The following is a 20,061-nucleotide window of genomic DNA, read 5'->3' as shown; positions in this document are numbered from 1 at the left end:
GAGGGTGGGAAGAGAAAGAGAGAGGGGAAGATGGAAGAGGGATGGGGAGGGGGGAAGAGGGATGGGGAGGGGGAAGAGGGATGGGGAGGGGGGAAGAGGGAGGGGGAGGGGGGAAGAGGGAGGGGGAGGGGGGAAGAGGGAGGGGGAGGGGGAAGAGGGAGGGGGAGGGGGAAGAGGGAGGGGGAGGGGGGAAGAGGGAGGGGGAGGGGGGAAGAGGGAGGGGGAGGGGGGAAGAGGGAGGGGGGAAGAGGGAGGGGGAGCGGGGAAGAGAGAGGTGGGAATAGGGAGGGGGAGGAGGGAAGAGGGAGGGAGAGGAGGGAAGTGGGAGGGAGAGGAGGGAAGTGGGAGGAGGAGGGAAGAGGAGGGGAGTGGGGAAGAGGGAGGGGGAAAGGGGAGAGTAGAAAAGGCGAGAGGGGAGAGAGAGAAGAAAGAGGCAAGACAGGAGGAAGGAGAGGGGGGGAAGTAAAGGGGGAAAGGAGAGATGAGAGGGGAATGGGAGATAGGAGGGGATGGACGATGGAAGGGGATAGAAGATGGGAAGAGGATGGAAGATGGAAAATGGGAGAGGATGGAGATGAAAGATGGGAGAGGATGAGAGATGGGAGGGGATGGTAATGGTAGGGGATGGGAGAGGACATGCGAGGTGAGAGGAAAGGGGAGAGAAGGGAGGGGAAAGGAGAGTGATAAAGAAATAGAAGGGAGAAGAAGGTACTGGAGGGGAGGAGAGGGGAGAGAGGAGAGGAAAGAGGAAGGGAGGGGATAGGAGAGGGGAGAAGAAATGGGAGAAGGGAGAAGGTAGTGGAGGGGAAGGGTGAGGAGGAGAGAAGGGAGGGGAGGAAAGAGGAAGGGAGAGGGGAGGAGGGAAATTGGAGGGGAAAGAGGTGAGGGAAGGGGAGAGTAGGGAGTAGAGACTAGGGAGAGGAGGGGAGAAGAGGGGAAAGGGAGAAGAGGGGAGAGGGAGAGAGGAAGGGAGATGGAGAGAGGAGGGAAGGGAGAGGGAGAGAGGAGGGGAGGAGGAGGGGAGGAGGAGGGAGAGAGGAGGGGAGGAGGAGAGAGGAGGGGGAGGAGGAGAGAGGAGGAGAGAGGAGGGGAGGAGGAAAGAGGAGGGGAGGAGGAAAGAGGAGGGGAGGAGGAGAGAGGGAGAGAGGAGGGGAGAGAGAGGGGGGAGGAGAGAGGAGTGGGAGGACGGAGGAGAGAGAGGAGGGGAGGAGGAGAGAGAGGAGGGGAGGAGGAGAGAGGAGGTGAGGTGAGAGAGGAGATAAGAAGGGGTGAGGAGACGGAAGACATGAGGGGTGAGGAGAGACGAAGAGGGAGAGAAGGAGGGAGAGAGGAGAGAATGAGAAGAGAGGAGCAATGAGAGAGGAGAAATGAGAAGAGGAGAGAGACAGAAGAGATGAGCAAGAGGAAACGGAGATGGGGAGAGGAGGGAGACTGAGAGAATGGGAGAGAGGAGAGGGAGAGAGAGGCGAAGGGGAGGGGAGAGGAGGGGGGGGAGAGGGAGGGGAGAGAGCAGAGGGGGAAGGGGGGAGGGGTGAGAGGGTGAGGGGTGGAGAGTGAGGGGTGGAGTGGTGGGGGGGGAGGGAGGGTGGAGGGGATGAGGAGTGGGAGGGGAGGGGGGTGGGAGGGGGGAGGAGGTGTGAGGATGGGGGAGGAGAGAGTTTGTGATGACGAGGAGGGGAGTGGGGGAGGAGGGAGGGGGAGGAGAAGAAGAAAGGAAGGAGGGAGGACGGATGAGAGGCGAGGGAGAGGGGGCGGGGGGAGGGAGAGGAGGGGGGGAGGAGGGGGTGAGAGGGAGGGAGGCGTGGGGAGGAGGTGGAGGACTAGAAGGGCGGGAAGGAGGATGGAGAGGAGAGTTGGGGAGGGAGGGAGAGGGGAGAGAGGAGAGAGGGAGGAGGAGGGAGGGGGAGAGGAGGATGAGGAGGGAGAGGACGAGTGAAGGACGAGGAGGGGGAGGGGAGAGTGGGGGAGGACGGGGGAGAGGACGGAGGCGGGGCGAGAGAGGAGAGTTGGGGAGGAGGGGGGGAGGAGGGGAGAGGGAGATGGGAGGAAGGGGAGAGGGGAGGAGAGGAGAGATGGGGAGGAGGAGGAGAGGAGCAGTTGGGAGCTAGGGAGGAGAGGTTGGGCGGAGGAGGGGGGAGAGGAGAGTTGTGGAGGAGGGGAAGGGGAGAGTTGTGGAGGAGGGGCGAGAGAGAGTTGGGAGGAGGAGGGGAGTGAGCGAGAGGGAGAGGAGAGTGGGGAGGAGGGGGAGGGAGAGGGGAGAGGTGGAGAGGAGAGATTGGGGATGGAGGGGAGAGGAGAGTTGGGGAGGAGGGGGAGAGGAGAGTTGGGGAGGAGGGGGAGAGGAGAGTTGGGGAGGAGGGGGAGAGGAGAGTTGGGGAGGAGGGGGAGAGAAGATTGGGGAAGAAGGGGGAGAGAGAGATCTTGGGGGAGGAAGGGGGGAGGAGAGGGGGGAGAGGAGGGGGAGAGAGAGAGTTGGGGAGGATAGGAGGGTGGAGAGGAGACTTGGGGGAGGAGGGGGAGAGGATGAGTGAGGAGGAGTTGGGGTAAGGAGAGGGGGGGGGAGAGGGTGGGAGGAGGGGGAGAGGTTGGGGAGGAGGGGGAGGGGGAGAGTTTGGGGTGAGTAGGGAAGAGAGGAGGAGTTGGGAGGAGGGACGTAAGGAGAGGAGTTTTGGGGAGGAGGGGAGTGGGAGAGGAGAGGGGGAGTTGGGGGACGTAGTTGAGGGGAGAGGAGAGTTGTTGGAGGAGGGGGAGAGGAGAGTTGGGGGAGTTGAGGGGGTAGGGGGAGAGTTGGAGGGGAGAGGGAGTAGAGGAGGGAAGGAGGGAGGAGGGGGGGAGGAGAGGTGGGGAAGGGAGGGGGAGTTGGGAGAGGCTAGTGGGAGGTGGAGGAGGGGGAGAGGGTGGCAAGAGGAGGACTTGGGGAGAGAGGAGGTTGAGGAGGAGATTGGGAGAGGAGAGGTGGAGGACGGGGAGGTTGGGGAGAGTTGGGGAGGAGAGGGGGAGACTTGGGGAGGATTAGGGGGTAGAGGATGAGTTGGGGGAGAGGAGAGTTGGGAGAGGGGGGGGCAGGGGAGGGGGGGGGAGGGGGACGAGGAGGGGGGAGTTGGGGAGGGGGAGCGGATTGAGGAGAGTTGGGGAGGAGGGGAGAGGAGAGTTGGGAGGGAGGGGAGGACGTGGGAGAGGAGTTGTTGGGGGAGGTAGGGGGGGAGTGAGAGAGAAGGAGGGGGAGGGGGGGGGGGGAGAGTTGGGGGGGAGGATGGGGAGAGTGGAGAGGAGGGAGGGAGGGGAGAGGAGAGGAGAGGGGAGGAGGGGGGGGGGAGAGAGAGTCTGGGGAGGAGGGGCGAGAGGAGAGTTGGGGAGGAGGGGCGAGAGAGGGAGATGTTGGGGAGGAGGGGGAAGCAGGAAGAGAGTTGAGGAGGGGGGGGAGCGGAGAGAGTGGGGAGGAGGGGGAGAGGAGAGAGTTGGGAGGAGGGGTAAGGAGAGGAGGTTGGGAGAGGGGAGGAGAGGCGAGTTGGGAGAGGAGAGGAAGAGGGGGGGAGAGGGAGAAGTTGGGGGGAAGAGGGGAGTTGAGAGTTGGGGGGAAGAGGGGAGTTGGGGAGTAGGGAGCGAGGGGGCAAGAGGAGAGTTGGGGAGGGAGGGGGGAGAGAGAAGGGGAGGAGGGGAGGGAGAGGAGAGGAGGGGGAGTTGGGGGAGGCAGGGGGAGGTGGGGAGGAGTGGAGGGAGAGGGGGGGAGGAGATGTTGGGGTGAGTTGGGGAGGAGGGGAGAGGGAGAGAGGGTGGATAGGGGTGTTGGGGAGGTATGGGGGAGAGGTTGTTGGGGAGGAGGGGGAGAGGGAGGTTGGGGGAGAGGGAGTGGGGGGGGAGGGTGGGGGCGGGAGGAGGGGGAGAGGGGAGAGTTGCGGGACCGGAGGGAGGGGAGAGAGACGTTGGGGAGGATGGGGGGAGAGCGAGAGTTGGGGAGGAGGGGCAAGAGGAGAGGGGGGAGAGAGGGGATTGAGAGAGTTGGGGATGGAGGGGAGGAGAGAGAGTTGTGGTGAGGGAGGGGAACGAGGAAAGAGTTGTGGGAGGAGGGGCAAGAGGAGCGTTTGGGGAGGAGGGAAGAGGAGAGTTGGGGATGGAAGGGGGGCGAGAGTTGGGAGGAGGGGGAGAGTATGGGAGGAGAGGGAGTTGGGGAGGAGGGGGAGTTGTGATGGAGTGAGGGGAAGAGTTGGGTAGGAGGGTGGATTTGTTGTGGCAGTGTGAGGGGGAGTAGGTTGGGTGAGGGAGGGTGAGAGGAAAAGTGTTGGGGAGGAGGGATGAGGAGGTTGTTGGGGAGGAGGGGAGGAGAGGAGTGTTGGGGAGTGTGGGGAGGTGGGGGAGGTGGGGGGAGGGGAGTGTTGGGGGGAGTGGGAGTTGGGGAGGGAAGGGAGAGGAGTGTTGGGAGGGGGGGAGGAGGGCAAGAGGAGTTTGGGGAGAAGGGGGAAGAGGAGAGTTTGGGAGGAGGGGGGGAGGAGGGAGAGAAGAGTGAGGGGGAGGAGGGGAAGAGAGTGTTTGGGTGGAGAGGGGGAGTGGAGAGGAGGGGAGAGGGAGGGGGGAGGGGAGGGAGAGAGGGGGGGGAGGGGGGTGGGGAGAGGGGGGAGGGAGGGGAGGAGGGAAGAGGGAGGGAGAGTGTTGGGGAGGAGGGGAGAGGATGGGGAGGAGGGGGAGAGGAGAGTTGGGGAGAGAGGAGGGAGGTTGGGGGGAGAGGGAGGGAGAGGGGGAGAGAGGGGGAGAGTTGGGGAGAGGGGGGGAGAGGAGAGGGAGGGGGAGGGGGGGGGAGAGGAGAGGACAGAGGAGGGGAGGGGAGGGGGGAAGAGAGAGAGGAGAGTTGGGGAGGAGGGGAGAGAGGAGAGTTGGGGGAGGGGGGAGGGGGGAGGAGGGAGAGGGAGAGTTGGGGAGGAGGGAGAGAGGAGAGTTGGGAGGAAGGAGAGAGGAGAGAGGGAGGGGGGAGGTGGGAGAGAGAGGGGGAGGAGGGGGAGAGTTGGGGAGGAGGGGGAGAGGAGAGTTGGGGAGGAGGGGGAGAGTTGGGGAGGAGGGGGAGAGGAGAGTTGGGGAGGAGGGGGAGAGGAGAGTTGGGGAGGAGGGGGAGAGGAGAGTTGGGGAGGAGGGGGAGAGGAGAGTTGGGAGGAGGGGGAGAGGGGGGGAGGGAGGAGGGGGGGAGGAGGAGGAGGGGGAGAGGAGAGTTGGGGAGGAGGGGGAGAGGAGAGTTGGGGAGGAGGGGGAGAGGAGAGTTGGGGAGGAGGGGGAGAGGAGAGTTGGGGAGGAGGGGGAGAGGAGAGTTGGGGAGGAGGAGGAGAGTTGGGGAGGAGGAGAGAGGAGATTGGGAGGAGGGAGAGAGGAGAGTTGAGGGAGAGGGGGAGAGAGGAGAGTTGGGGAGACAAAAGGGGGAGAGGAGAGTTGGGAAGGAGGGAGAGAGGAGAGTTGGGAAGGAGGGAGAGAGGAGAGTTGGGGAGGAGGAGCAGAGAGTTGGGGAGGAGGGGGAGAGGAGAGTTGGGGAGGAGGGGGAGAGGAGAGTTGGGGAGGAGGGGGAGAGGAGAGTTGGGGAGGAGGGGGAGAGGAGAGTTGGGGAGGAGGGGGAGAGGAGAGTTGGGGAGGAGGGGGAGAGGAGAGTTGGGGAGGAGAGTTGGGGAGGAGGGGGAGAGGAGAGTTGGGGAGGAGGGGGAGAGTTGGGGAGGAGGGGGAGAGGAGAGTTGGGGAGGAGGGGGAGAGGAGAGTTGGGATGGAAGCCAAGAAGAGAGTTAGGGAAGAGTTTGGAAAGAGGGGAGAGGCGAGGTGGAGAATATATGGGGGGAGGGGGAGGAGAGTTGGAGAAAAAATGGGGGAGGGGAGAAGAGTTAGAGAATAAATGGGGGAGGGGGAGAGTTGGGGAGGAGGGAGAAAGAAGAGTTGGAGAAGAGAGAGGAGGGAGAGAGAAGAGAGAGGAGGGAGAGAGAAGAGAGAGGAGGGAGAAGAGAGAGTGAGGAGGAGGAGAGGAGAGGGGGAAGAGAAACAAGTTGGGAAGAGGAGGAGGGAACTGGACAGTGGAGGAGGGAGCTGGGAAGAGGAGGAGGGAGCTGGGAAGCCGAGGAAGGAGCTGGGAAGAGGTTGAGAGTGGGGAAGAGGTGGGAGTGGGGAAGAGGTGGGAGTGGGGAAGAGGTGGGAGTGGGGAAGAGGTGGGAGTGGGGAAGAGGTGGGAGTGGGGAAGAGGTGGGAGTGGGGAAGAGGTGGGAGTGGGGAAGAAGTGGGAGTGGGGAAGAAGTGGGAGTGGGGAAGAGGAGGGGAGTGGGGAAGAGGAGGGAGTTGTGAAGAGAAGGGAACTGGGAAGAGGAGGAGGGAGCTGGGAAGAGGAGGGACTTGGGAAGAGGAGAAGGGAGCTGGGAAAAGGAGATGGGAGCTGGGAAAAGGAGAAGGGAGCTGGGAAGAGGAGGGAGTTGGGAAGAGGAGGGAGTTGGGAAGAGGAGGGAGTAGGGAAGAGGAGGGAGTAGGGAAGAGGAGGGAGTAGGGAAGAGGGAGTAGAGAAGGAGGGACTTGGGAAGAGGAGAAGGGAGCAGCAAAGAGGAAACGGGAGTAATGAAGAGGACAAGGGAGTAGAGAAGATAAGGAGGCAGTAGGGAAGTGGGGTGAGGAGAGATGTTCATGTGCACACACACCATGCACAAACACGGAAAGAGTGAGAGAAAATGAGATGCTTGTAGAAGTTAGGCTCAATTACAACCAAATATAACACATGATATACATTTTCAGCATATATATATATATATATATGTGTGTGTGTGTGTGTGTGTGTGTGTGTGTGTGTGTGTGTGTGTGTGTGTGTGTGTGTGTGTGTGTGTGTGTGTGTGTGTGTGTGTGTGTGTGTGTGTGTGTGTGTGTGTGTGTCTGTGTGTGTGTGTGTGTGTGTGTGTGTGTGTGTGTGTGTGTGTGTGTGTGTGTGTGTGTGTGTGTGTGTGTGTGTGTGTGTGTGTGTGTGTGTGTGTGTGTGTGTGTGTGTGTGTGTGTGTGTGTGTGTGTGTGTGTGTGTGTGTGTGTGTGTGTGTGTGTGTGTGTGTGTGTGTGTGTGTGTGTGTGTGTGATTCACCATTGTCTTGGATCATGTGTTGGACTCGTGATTGACAGCTACTTCCCTCCCAGAAGAGAGCTCAGAGCTCATATATGACTGATCTATGGGTAATGCTATGACCTTACACACACACACACACACACACACACACACCCCAAACTCCCCGCCCAAGAGAGTTGGAGTAACACTCCGCAGTGATGAGTCATATCACCATGGCTGTTCAACGTGTACATGAATGGGGTGGTACAGGAGGTAAATGCGAGGGTAATGGGCAGGGGTTTGGACATGGTTAAAGAAAATGGAGAAAAATGGGAGATAAGCCAGTTGTTGTTTGCCGACGACACTGCACTTGTAGCAAGGTAGCAAGATCAGAGGGAGGATTAAGGAAGTTAGTGACTTGAGTATGGGAAGGTGTGCAAGAGGAGAAAATTGAAGGTAAATGTGGGTAAAAGTAAGGTGATGAGATGTACAAGGGGAGAGGATGGCAGCAATCTGGAAGCAAGTATTAAAGGAGAGAGGCTGGGGGAAGTGGATAGCTTTAGATACTTGGGTTCACATGTGGCAGGAAAGGGAGGAATGGAGGTGGAGGTAGATTGAAAGAACCAACAAGTCCCTTAGGGGATTAAAAAGTGTTATGAAAAATAGATATTTTGGAATGTATGCTAGGAGGACATTGTATGAAGGGGTGATTAAGGTGACAGCACTGTATGGGGAAGAAACATCGAATATATGAGAGGAAGAGAGGAACGAGTTTAAATGTGTTCGAGATGAAATGTCTGAGAAGTATGGTAGGAGTTACTAAGCTGAATAGAATGAGAATCGTGGAGATGAGGAGGAGAATGGGGGTGGAAAAGGGGTTGGGAAATAGGGTTGAAAGAGTATTGGGATGATTTGGACACATGGAAAAAATTTGTGAAAAAAAGATTAGAGGAAGTAAATATGAGGAAGTGCCGGAGGATGAGATGGATGGATAGGGTAAAAGGGGTGTTGAGCAAGAGAGAGATGTCTGTTGAGGAAGGAAGGGAGAAGACTGAAGATAAGGGTGAGTGGAGAATGATTGTTTATGGATAATACTATGATTCATGGCAGGGACTGGGTTGAGGAATGATTATGTATGGTACTTTGATGCACCTGAAGGGATTTCTCCCAGTCTTCAGTGTTCCTACATAAGGGGAAGGGGAGCACCAAAGTAAATTAAGTGGCCTTGCCATGGATGTGTTACGTCTTGCTGCATTGCTTCTGACCCAGGGCAATGGGTGAGATCCAGGGATGACCCATCATCCAGGTGGAGCCAAGATAAGAGGGAGGAAGGGGAGGGAGGGAGGGAGAGGTGATGAATGGGAGTGGAATTATGCCTTTTGACTTTGGTTAGCTCCCTTGTAAGGGGGAACAACCCCTTGGTATATTATGTACATATGTATATAAACACTCAAGTTATGGCAAACCCTCTGGTACTGAATAATCTAAAAATCTAAAATATGTCTGAAAATTTCCCAACACACCTTGATTGCACTACTCAGCTCGAGACTATTCCAAGAAAGATTCTCCAAGAAAAATCGGACATGGACCAGATACATCATCCAGGCCATGTCCAGGGCCTAGTGTTAAACACGAGACCATTGCAACTACTGCCTCACTAAGCCCATCTGTCACCTTGCCAGTGCATGCATTATTACTTGACACATTACATACACAATATTACAGTCATGAAATTCTACAGCAAGCCAGAATAACATCTCAGGTACATGTAAGTTCTCATACAGCACAACGAAGACTAAAACATACTTCTCACGAGTTTACTGCCCTTCGTAGGGAGAGGTCGCCTCTTCCCTTTGCCCATCCTCCTCTTAGGGTCTCGCAGTCGTGAGCTGGCCCCTCCAACGTCTGGCCTCGTCAGCCTCTTAGCTGGGGGCTGACGTGAACGATTTGGAGACGTAGGCCTCTTACTACTTTCTGACTTACGAAGTTCGATCCACAGCCTAAGATCATCAGGACGCCTGACATAAAAAAGTAATTCTTAACAACAAAAATATAATTATTTACACATACAGTTTAATATACAAAAGTGTTTGCGATTAAATATATACAGTATGTGTATGTCCTGTATATACTTGTACATACAGTACATATACTTGTATATATTCAATCTTTACTTCCCCCCATCAGATAGGAGTTACACACCCACTCTTGTGAAGATTCTTAGCCCGAGAGATGACACAGGAGCTAGCTCCATCCACTAGAGGAGATGGTGTTCCTTGTAACATTCTTAATGCTTGAATTCCTCCCCCCCCACAGAATCCATCCTTCCTCTACCATACTTGATTCACACTCACACATAAAAATGCACATCTACCTATACTTAAACATATTCCAAGGGAGATACGAGACAGGACAGTTGGACAGTCAGTCAATCTGTCTCTTGCCCCAGGTTTCTCTTGTGGGAGACCTACAGCTCCCTGAGACAGGACACTGGTTCTGTAATCTTTTCCTATATCTTACTATAAACACAAACAAACACACACAGTTTGACCAATGGAGATAAAGAGACAAGACCAAAGCATAGCTCTTCCTAAATCTAACAAACATTCATACAAGCCCACATTTTCCAAATAAACTAACATGCCATACAGTCACATCTGAAGGTACACCTAATGCTTACACATTGGTAAAATTATTATATATGCATACACACATCTCTCACACAGTTTGACACTAAATTTACTTGCACATCTATGCAGTGCAATGCAGGTTTCAATAAAAATCCATCTGGGTATGGCTATGACATCAGATGGTTTGATGAAATCATGTTAACTAAAATGATTAGAAATAGAAACAAAATGAAAAATAAAATATATAGAATTGAGATATTGGTGGTATGCCCAAATAAAATGTAATGTCCTGGATGACAAAACATGGAGAGAAAAAATGTAAACGTGTGTGTGTGTGTGTGTGTGTGTGTGTATATATATATAAATGTATATCTTTTTCAACCACATATAACTTTTAATTCCATACCATCGCAAACGAGATTGAGAATCGCTTGAAAGAGGCACCCGTTGGAAATTGAAACGTGGACAAGCCGAGGATTCAAACCCAGCTAACCCGTAACAAAGTTACATTGACGTAACCCAATACGCTATCAAGAGAGGAGTTACACACGTCAATGTAACTTTGTTACGGGTTAGCTGGGTATCCTCAGCTCATCCACGTTTCAATTTCCAACAGATGCCTCCTTCGAGCGATTCTCAGTCTCGTTTGCGATGGTATGGAATTAAAAGTGATATGTGGTTGAAAAAGATATTAATTGATCACTGGGAACCATTCAGTATGTATAAATGTATATAAAGAATAAATAAATAGATAAACAAGTATACAATAGGAGAGATGTCACAATATACTCCATTATCAAAATAGAGGTAAGTAAATTAGAAGCTGGAGAACAAATATGAATTTTGGTTTTGGGTTAAATTGGTGGGTTAAGTACAACCAAATACTGGACATTTATGAATTTCTTAATAAGGTAAAAATGAAGGACTGGTCATTGTACAAGGACAGGGGATAAATTATGAAAATAGAATGAAAAAGAGATAAGAACTGCCACAGTGTCTTCAACTTTCCAGCTCTGTGAGGTGGATAGGCATGATAGCCTTTGTTGGAATTCAGGGACAGGGTCATCTTCAAGATATGGATCTTCAGAAGTTTCAAGTTTTTGAATGAGCGCAACCAATGCAGAATTTCCACAATGCATTCATACTCAAGTACAGTGGCAATAGACACGTTGATGGTGGGCCACTGTGAGAAGATGCCACAATAAGGAGGTCTTCTACTACTATGAAACTACACAAAGTAAGATGGAAGTTGGAGGAGTTGGGGTGAGAAATCTGTGGTAGAAGATGAAGAGAGGATGAAGAACAGAGAATGTACAGAGTCAGAGGAAGGGGTATGAAGGAGAGTAGAGCTGAGAAGTACAAGTGAAAGTGGAGTACAAAACGAGAACCAAGAGGAGGAAAACAATAGAAATTCTTAAATCTATAAAAAAGAATACACAAAAAAAAAATAATAATAATAATAATAATAGATAAATAAAAACAATTAAATAAAAAAATCCACATACCTGCTCTTCCTATCTCTTGATGATGACCTCCTCCCTCCATGAGCAGGCGATCTTGATCTTGACCTACTTCTGACACGAGTCCTACCACCTGATGACGAGGGTCCTAACCTATCTTCTATTCTTCTGCCACTGCGCACTCTATCCCTCGAACTGGGTTCTGGCTCTCGGGCCTTTACATCTCTCCTGCTGTCATTAGTTCTTTCAGGAGTTCTTCCTCTTCTACTGTCTCTAAGTGTATTGTCTCTGTAATCACTACTTCGTCCACTGGTCGATCCCGACTTCTTCAGGTCCAGAGCTTCTCTGGAGCGCTCCGTCCGGTGGTACTGTGAGGTATGGGTATTGCTACTTTTGCCAAGGCTACTGGTGGTGCTGCTAGTCGTTTCTTTATGCCGATGTGCCTGGTGGTAGTCTCTTGTGCCACCACTGTCACGTCGCACGGCACTGCTACTTCCGCCACTAACCCCTACCACCCCTCCACCAGTCCCAGTTGTTCCACTATTACCTCCTCCTGTCCCTCCCCCACTAGTACGACTGGTACTGCTGGGAAGCGTGTGGCTTTGTCTTACAGGTGATCTTAGGTTACTCGTAGTTCTTGCTTTATATGGATACCTGAAAAAGTAAACAAAATAATTAACTTTCTGTCCTTTTCCTTTCTCCATTTATCCTCCATTCTCAACTTACCTTCCACAAAAAATGATATGATATTCCCTCACTCTCTTCCCTTAGAACATGTACATCCAAAACTCTTTAAACTATTCTCTTGGTTACCATTATGTAATCCATTAAAGCCCTATCTACCATCCTTCCATCCACCACCTTCTCCCATGTGTACTTTTGCTTGATTTTCTTCCTAAACACTGTATTTGCTATCATCAACTCTCTAGACATATCTCTACCATCAACTCTCCATTACAATTTTTTCCTGGAACTCCACACTTTCCAACCACTCCATCTATTGGTTCATTTCCTACCCTAGCATTATGATCTCCCAATTACCACTACATTGACATTTCTCCCTAAACCCCCTGTGCACTCATTTAAATCTATCCAAAGAGGCCTTCCTTTTCTCTACACTCTTCTCACTTCCAGGCCCATATGCACTTACAAAAACCCATCTCCCTTCCCAATTTCACCTTCATCCACACTAACCTTGAAGAAGCCTTCCACTCCACCGTATTTACCTATCTCTTCACTTACTAGTGTAGCCATCCCTTCCCTTTCTCATCCTCTCTTCACTCATGACACCATCCCAACTACATTTCCAAACTCAAACTCATCCCTCCCTTTCAACTTAATTTCACTCAATGCAAACACATCCACCTTCTTACATACTGCCTATCTCTTTCCTTTTACTCTCATCTGTACCACGTCTACACACGTTTCAAGACCCAAACCTTAGTGTTCTGGTTGGAAAACTACTAACAGACCCTCTCATGCCTTTGCTTTTTTTAGGAATGTCCCCTTTGGGGCTACAGAGAGTAGGTTGCCTACTCCCATCACTTTCCATTTTTGTCACCTTTTACAATTCAAGCGGGAACACTTTGACAGTATTCTTTCTCCCCTACCACAGGGTTCATACCCAAATAACAACACTATATCTGGGAGCTGTGGGTCTCCTGCACGTAATCTTGAACAATGGACTGATTGACAGGTTGTCAATGCTCAATGTGTATGAATGATGATGTGATGCATGAGGTGGAATGGGTGGGGGATGGGGGGTGAGGGAGTATGTGTGAAAAATAATCTGTCACAGCCCGAAGGGATTCCTCCCAGTCTTCTCCTTTTCTGCACGAGGGGACTAAGGGGGGGGGGGGTCACCAATTTGATGAAGCAGCCTTGCCGTGGATGTGTCTTGTGACACTGCTGACCCAGGGCAGTAGGCAAGATGCAGGGAGGTACCAAGATAAGAGGGAGGGTAGAGGGGAGTGGAGTGCGATGGGGATGAAATGAGTGGGAGTGGTTTTTATGCCTTTGTTTTCTGGCTACCTCCCCTATAACAAAAAAAAAAAAAAAAAAAAAAAAAAAAACTTTATGTATGCAATACACAAAATATTCTGTTAACATGATTTTAAACTGCAAAAGCTGCAAGTAGTTACCTTTCTTTAGATTGATTTCTATTATAACTAGAAGTAGCAGCAGTAGTGGTAGAAGTCTTATTTGACCTCTGGTATGGACTTGGAGGTGATGGGGGCCTTCTTGGTGGTGGTGGTGTTGTCCTGGACATACCAGGAGGAGATGGAGGTGACGGGGGCCTCCGCAGAGGAGAACGACGAGAAAGAGAAGAGTACCCTGCTAAAAGACAAAAGAAATACACACAAGTAAATACCAAATAAACAAACAAGTTAATCAATAAATAAATCTCTGAAACACCATCAACCCAGTCAATGTTAGCTAACCACACATCTCTTGTTAGTAAGAACCAGGGAGTGATGGGCCAATTGATTGGTTTGCCCGATGTCAGTGGAGTATGATATGGAGTTATGGTGGAGATTCAGATTCAGAACAAAATGGGAACTCAACCAATTGGGGCAGTGTCCTGAATCTGCCCTTAACTTCTATAAAACATTCTGGAATCAGTCAGAACATAAACTATGGCATGACCTCAAACTTTGGCATTTAACACGGTATCTCCAATCATTACATCCTTCTTCAACATCTACCCACATTTCAACAGTGACCTACAGTGTCCCACAACAGTCTATTTGGGGCCAAGGATGACTTCATCCATGAGAAGCTACAACAAGACAATGAATAGGTTTTGGATAAGTGTGGGATGAGTTTAGGGTGAGTATAATTTGACCTAGCCATCCCCTTATAAGGGGGCAAGGGACAAAGTTAAAGCATGCACACACCTATCCAATACGATTCATTGTCCCTCCCATCTACATAACTTATGGTCATCCTTTTCTCCAACCACTATGCCCAGGTCAAGTCAATTCAGCAAGACTCCGTGATCCACAGCAAGGCAAAAGAGCTGGAGCTGGTTTACCATCGCCACTTCATAATATGCCAACCCCCCTCTTCATTCATTCAAAAATATTTACGGAGGAAAAAAGAACATCCCTTCGGGATGTGTCATCTCTTTCTCCATTTACAACCATTATTCATTCACTCTTATCCTAGCCACACACTACAGATCCTTGTCATTTTTTTTATCTATACGTGGCACGTCCCTACTTCCACTGCTCATACTTACATTACTCTATGATACCCACCCCAACAACTACATCCTACTCTTATACTATAGCTGCTTCCACTGTGCTCTCCAGTTTATCCACATTAATTACACTCCTGACATCTATTTTTATTATTACTTCAGCTACTTTTCTTGCATTCATAAGTACAATTTCTCATTTTAGTTCCCCATTTGTTGTAAATTTCTTTTCAGCTCAAAATTCACCTTCCCATTCATGTGGTATTTATGACTAAGTCTTACATATAATTACCTTCAATCTCCCTCACACTCTTCTCATAAATTCTTACCAATCCCTTGCAACATCCTTATACACTGGATACTATCATGTCCAATAATAAAATGTGGTTCAAGCATATTAATTATATAAATTATGTTGACAACTAATAAAGAGGTAATGAATAGTGAAAACAGTTCCTTCGAGGTTCCACACAAGTAGTTTATCATGACTTCAATGTTGGGTTAACATAGCTGAGGGGCAGTGCACTAGTTTTTTTCCGATGAAAACAGTCAATTATTAATTTTGGATTTAAAACGAGTATTGCAAACTTCAATTTTGCACAACAAAAACAAAATAAAGACATATGTAAATATATTTCTTGTTTTCTTTCTTTTGGATTTAAAACGAGTATTGCAAACCTCAATTTTGCAAAACTGTAACAAAAACAAAATAAAGAAATATGTAAATATATTTCTTGTTTTTCTTTCTTTTGAGAGGCAAAGAAAACAGCCTCATCCTCACCTTTGTCCCTGGGCACGAGAGGCCTGCCCTCGGAGGGCTTAGGCTGGCGATCCCTACCTGGTTGGGGAGAGACGCCAAAGTTGGAAAATAATTAAATGTATAAAAAAAAATAAAAAAAATTGTCTACGTAACTTTAATGTATGCATGGATTTGAAAGATTGGAGGGCTTAGGCTGCCGATCCCTACCTGGTTGGGGAGAGACGCCAAAGTTGGAAAATAATTAAATGTATAAAATTGTCTCCGTAACTTTAATGTATGCATGGATTTGAAAGATATGAATACTTGCATGATGGATATGGGAGTGAAATAGAAGAAGCATGGTGGAGGGGAGGGCAACAATAGGTTACCTCCTTGCAGTAGTCCTGCAAGACAGATGTTGGAAAGAACCACCTGGTATATGTATGTACTTCCATCCAAAGGAGCAGTCTGACAAACGGTCTCTAAAGTGGGCCTAAGATCCCTCATTGTCAATTGTTCTTTTCTTTCCAACTTTTTTCCATATGGTGAACTAACAAACCACTGCTCCTGATCCTGCCAAACAAGCAAGCACAGAACACACAAACACAGACATAGACACACACACAGTCTAAGTTTTCCAAGAAAGATCTATAGTAAGGCACAACAACTGTGGGACTGGGTTTCCGACCTGTAAAACTCTTGGCAATAACCATCATCGTTTATGAAGGAGTTTATCAAGCAAGTCAGAAAGGCCTTATGTATATCTGTATCTATATAACAAGAGCTTTTTCCTCCTTATAAGAGAGGTAGCTATCTGTATCTACAAGCGCTTTTTCCTCTTTATAAGAGAGGTAGCCAAGTCAAAGGCATGTACCCACTCCCATCCATTCCAGTGCCCTCCTCCCGATCACCTTAGCTTCTCTTAGATGACGAGTCATCCCTGTATCCCATCCACTGCCCAAGGTCTGAAGCAATGTAGTACGACACAGTACATCCAAAGCAAGGCCACTTCACTTAATCGGCAACTCCCCAATCTCCGTCCCAACATGCAGAACGAGAAGATGAGGAGAAATCCTTTCAGTTGCATAAAAATATCATTCACACATAGGCACCCCTACCATCGCCCCCTCCCTTCCTTGCATAACAGTATCATCTATACACAGCCACTCTCCAATCATACCTCTCCTGCCTTCTCCCTTCCTTGCTTAATAGACATTCCCCTCTTTCTCAACGCCCCTTTCATCCCATCCATCCATCTCATCCTTGGTCATCCCCTAAAGTTCATTCCCTCCACCTCTGCCTTCCACACCTCTTTTACTAACCTTTCTTAACTCATTCTTTCCAAGTGCCTAATCCCAATATTTTTTCATCAGCCCTATCTGCCACCTTTTTCCATGCCCACTCTCTTCATCACATCCTCATTTCTCACTCTATCAAACCTAGTAACCCCTACCATACTTCAGACATTTCATCTCAAACACATTTAAACTTTTCCTCTCTGCTTCTCTTAAATTCCATATCTCTGCCCCATACAAAGCCATCAGCACAATCACCCCTTCACTCTATCTCCTCCAAATGCCCATTTCTCATGACACTTCTTAATTCCTCAAGGCATTTACTTGCTTCTCTTAATCTACAATTTACCTTTACTTCCACTCCCCCCTTTTCTGCCACATGCAACCCCAAATGCCTAAAGTTACCCACTTCCTCTAGTCTCTCTCCTTGTATATCTCATTTACTTTTATACACATTTACCTTCAACTTTTTCCTATCGCATACCTTTTCAAACTCCATCACCAACTCCCTTGATCCTCCCTCTGACCCTGCCATAATCCCATTGTCATCACCAAACAACAACTAGCTCACCTCCCACTTTTCTCCATTTTCTTTAACAATCTCCAGTTCCTTACCCATTACCCTCACATTTACCTCCTGCACCACCCCATCCATATACACACTGAACTGCCATGGCAACATGACAGCTCCTCGATACAGTCCCAACTTTATCTCAAACCAACCTGCAACATCCCAAGCTCAGTAGTGTGAGTAGACTGGCATAGCTATACTAGCCAATCATTACACCTTCAGCTGTAGTGCCCACTTCCAAACCCATGTACTTGAAGGTTGATGATGACATGATCACAATACAGAACTACTTGAAGAACATCAATAACATTCTCCTGGAACACCCCAGTGCATATCCAGAGAATATCATCAAGAAAACAAGGACGGTTCAAGTGGATACATCTCAGCTGACAGAGACAGTAGCTGACTCTTGACATGCAAGTACCACGCTCTCTCTGCTTCACATAGACAACATACCATTTTTTTTTTTTTTTCTCCAGTCTCCAAAGCTGACCACTATAATATTCTGGGGGAGGACACAAGTAAACCTCTCACTCTATGTAGTTGTCCTGAAGGTAAGCTGACTTGACATCCTGGCTGTGACACTCCCAACCAAACACAGAAGCCATTGACAGAACCAATCAGATAGATTCTTTAAGACAAGATGGGGAGTCCTTCCTAAAGCCAGATGTGTCCTCGAAACCCCTTGCTACAAGGCATGCCTTGATTATAGGGTTTTTCATCTTTCACCTTTTGTGATAACCCACCGCAGATATCAATTCCTGTCCTCTGTCCTCCACCTCCTCATAAGCAACGTTTTTTTGACAATTTCGTATTTCCAGCTCCTTTGCTTTTATCACTTCTTCATTGGAGTAAAACACAACAATCTCCACTTCATCAGGGACCACTTCCGAAAAATCAACACACTACACTCATCAGAATCCTTTTAGAAGTTGAAACCAATTTTTATATTTTCCTTTAGCTTTACCTCCTCTGCTCACTATTCTTCCCGACATGTGCTCACCAGTTTTTTTTTATCCATTCCTCAGATCCTTTGCCCCACTAGCAGTTTAAATAGTCTTGTTTCTCTTTGAGAGTTCTATGGCAATTCAGAGTGGCTTTCAATATAATTTTGTCTTTGTTGTACCTCCTGTACCTCACCACTATCTCCTGCTTCCTCCTTGTTTTCAGATGTCGATGCAGATAAGGCAAACCCCTCTGAATTCTCATCCACCACCTCCTGACATATGCCCTCCATATTCCTCAATGCCTCTCAAGTGCCAACACATGATCCATCACAAGTCTGAGGACAATCTGTTTGAGACTTCAGGGAAAGTTTAGATAATTGGCAAATATGGGCTCCGATATAAACACCCACATGATAACTAGAACCTGCTTGCCATCCTTGCAAATAACCATGCGGACCATCCTTGCAAATAACCATGCTTTGAGCACACCTCATTGCCATTGTGAAGGTCACTCATCTCCATTGCATACACATATGATGCAAGGCTCTTTTGATCCTTTCATTATATTCCTTTTTGAGGTACTCCGAGTCGAGTGCAGAGCATTAACCCCTTCCATACGGTGCCGCACACGTAGGCGTCATGGACTTAGATCTCGGTGGCAGCAACCAATGCCAGCCGTACGACGTGTCGTAATAATACTCGCATCATAAAATATAGTCACCGCTTATATCGATCATTCTCTCTTCACCCGTGAATTTTGATAACCATAGAAAATGCGATTACAAAAGAATTAGAAAGAATGTCATTATGGAGGGGCGACTACAATAAATATAATCAAGACGCCGATATGGCAGCTTCGCGAATACACTCGCTCCCCATGACGCCTACGTGTGCGGCACCGTATGGAAGGGGTTAAAGTTTTGTCACACAATATCTGAGCTAGAAACTAACTCTAGAGCAGGCAAGGAGTTAATGGTGACAGATGGCACTGCAGGATTGAATCCAAATACTAACTGGTTTGGGCTAAAACTGGAATTATTTGCCAATGCATTAGGGGCTGACACTGCCTAAGCCAAGACGACGTCAATATCACATTTCATATTCTCAAACACTTTTAGCGCTGTATCACCAATTATAGCATCCGACCTAGATATGGACTAAAAGGTTTCCTGTCGGCATGCTCCGCCTTTGTAATCCTTTGTAATTGTTCACATGTGCCATTGCTCCACAGACTTTCTGCAGCAGTGGTTAAAATTCTAACACCAAACAGATTACCAAGATCTCTCATGTCACTATTATTAAATTCAAGACCATTGTCAGAGAGAAGTTTCCTTGGAGCACTAAACAATGAAATCCAATTTCTGAAAATGCTGCCACCCACTGTCTTAGCAAACTTGTTGGTGATAGCTGATGCCACACAATATCTTTTAGCAAGGTCTACCATAATAAACACATGTTGTTGTACATGTTTCAGATCCATTGCAATTACTTCATAAAATTTCTCTGTTATCTGCACAATGACAACTGGTCTAGGCTTTGGGTGTTTATACTTTATACACACTTCACAAATTTCAGTAAAATTTCTGAAGTTTTCCCATGTCCCTCTCCAACATTTCAGCATTTCACAACATCCTTGTTAATCTCTCAGCACCCAGATGGCCAAATTGACAAGGCAGTTTTAAAGCAGTTTTTCTGTCATTTGTTGAAGCCAATAACACATTCTGGCTCCCTGGTTTTAGTCACCTTCTACAACACACATGAAAACTTGATGGCAGCATTCTTTTCCCTTTCACCACAGGAAGATCAGGAAGAGGTAGTCATAAAAGTGGTACAGGACTGGTTCTAGGGACAGTAGCAGTATCAAAGAATCATCTATTCTTTGTTGGAGATTTCAAACTAACACAAACGAATGATGTTATACAGATATATAGTATGGCCCAAAACAGTTGGGGTCACTACCTGGGGCACAAGACTATGAACAGAGGCAGTTTGAGTCCTGCCTGGCAGCAATGCATTTCCCACTTAAAAAGTCCTCCAAAAGGAGTGCAAGATCTTAACTCATCATCCACCCTCACCTCTACCTGGAGATGAAGTCCTGAAAGAAGACATACTCAGTCTCCAGTCCAGGCCTATCAACTTGAACTCCATTTCCTCCTTTTCACATTACGAGCCAACAGCCAGCACCCA

The 20,061-nt window shown here is 49.0% G+C and overlaps 1 protein-coding gene across 10 annotated transcripts in view; it reads right to left on the bottom strand.

The window, feature by feature from the left end:
- Positions 1–20,061, bottom strand: part of LOC143022636 (uncharacterized) — a 51,906-nt gene that overhangs the window by 5,407 nt on the left and 26,438 nt on the right. For 8 of the 10 annotated variants that reach the window (XM_076180952.1, XM_076180948.1, XM_076180951.1 and 5 more), the window contains 4 exons: positions 15,104–15,160; positions 13,265–13,460; positions 11,169–11,777; positions 8,840–9,051 (listed from right to left, as the gene is read on the bottom strand). In XM_076180952.1, the coding sequence (XP_076037067.1) occupies positions 8,840–9,051; positions 11,169–11,777; positions 13,265–13,460; positions 15,104–15,160 (1,074 nt within the window). The remainder of the gene's footprint in view (positions 1–8,839; positions 9,052–11,168; positions 11,778–13,264; positions 13,461–15,103; positions 15,161–20,061) is intronic. The other 2 variants (XR_012966112.1, XR_012966113.1) reach the window with 1 other exon arrangement.

This window comes from Oratosquilla oratoria, chromosome 3 (assembly GCF_046742065.1).
Source record: "Oratosquilla oratoria isolate Oo_2021 chromosome 3, ASM4674206v1, whole genome shotgun sequence".
NCBI lineage: Eukaryota > Metazoa > Arthropoda > Malacostraca > Stomatopoda > Squillidae > Oratosquilla > Oratosquilla oratoria.
Note: the sequence above shows the minus strand (reverse complement) of the source record. Positions and strands in the feature narration are given on the sequence as shown.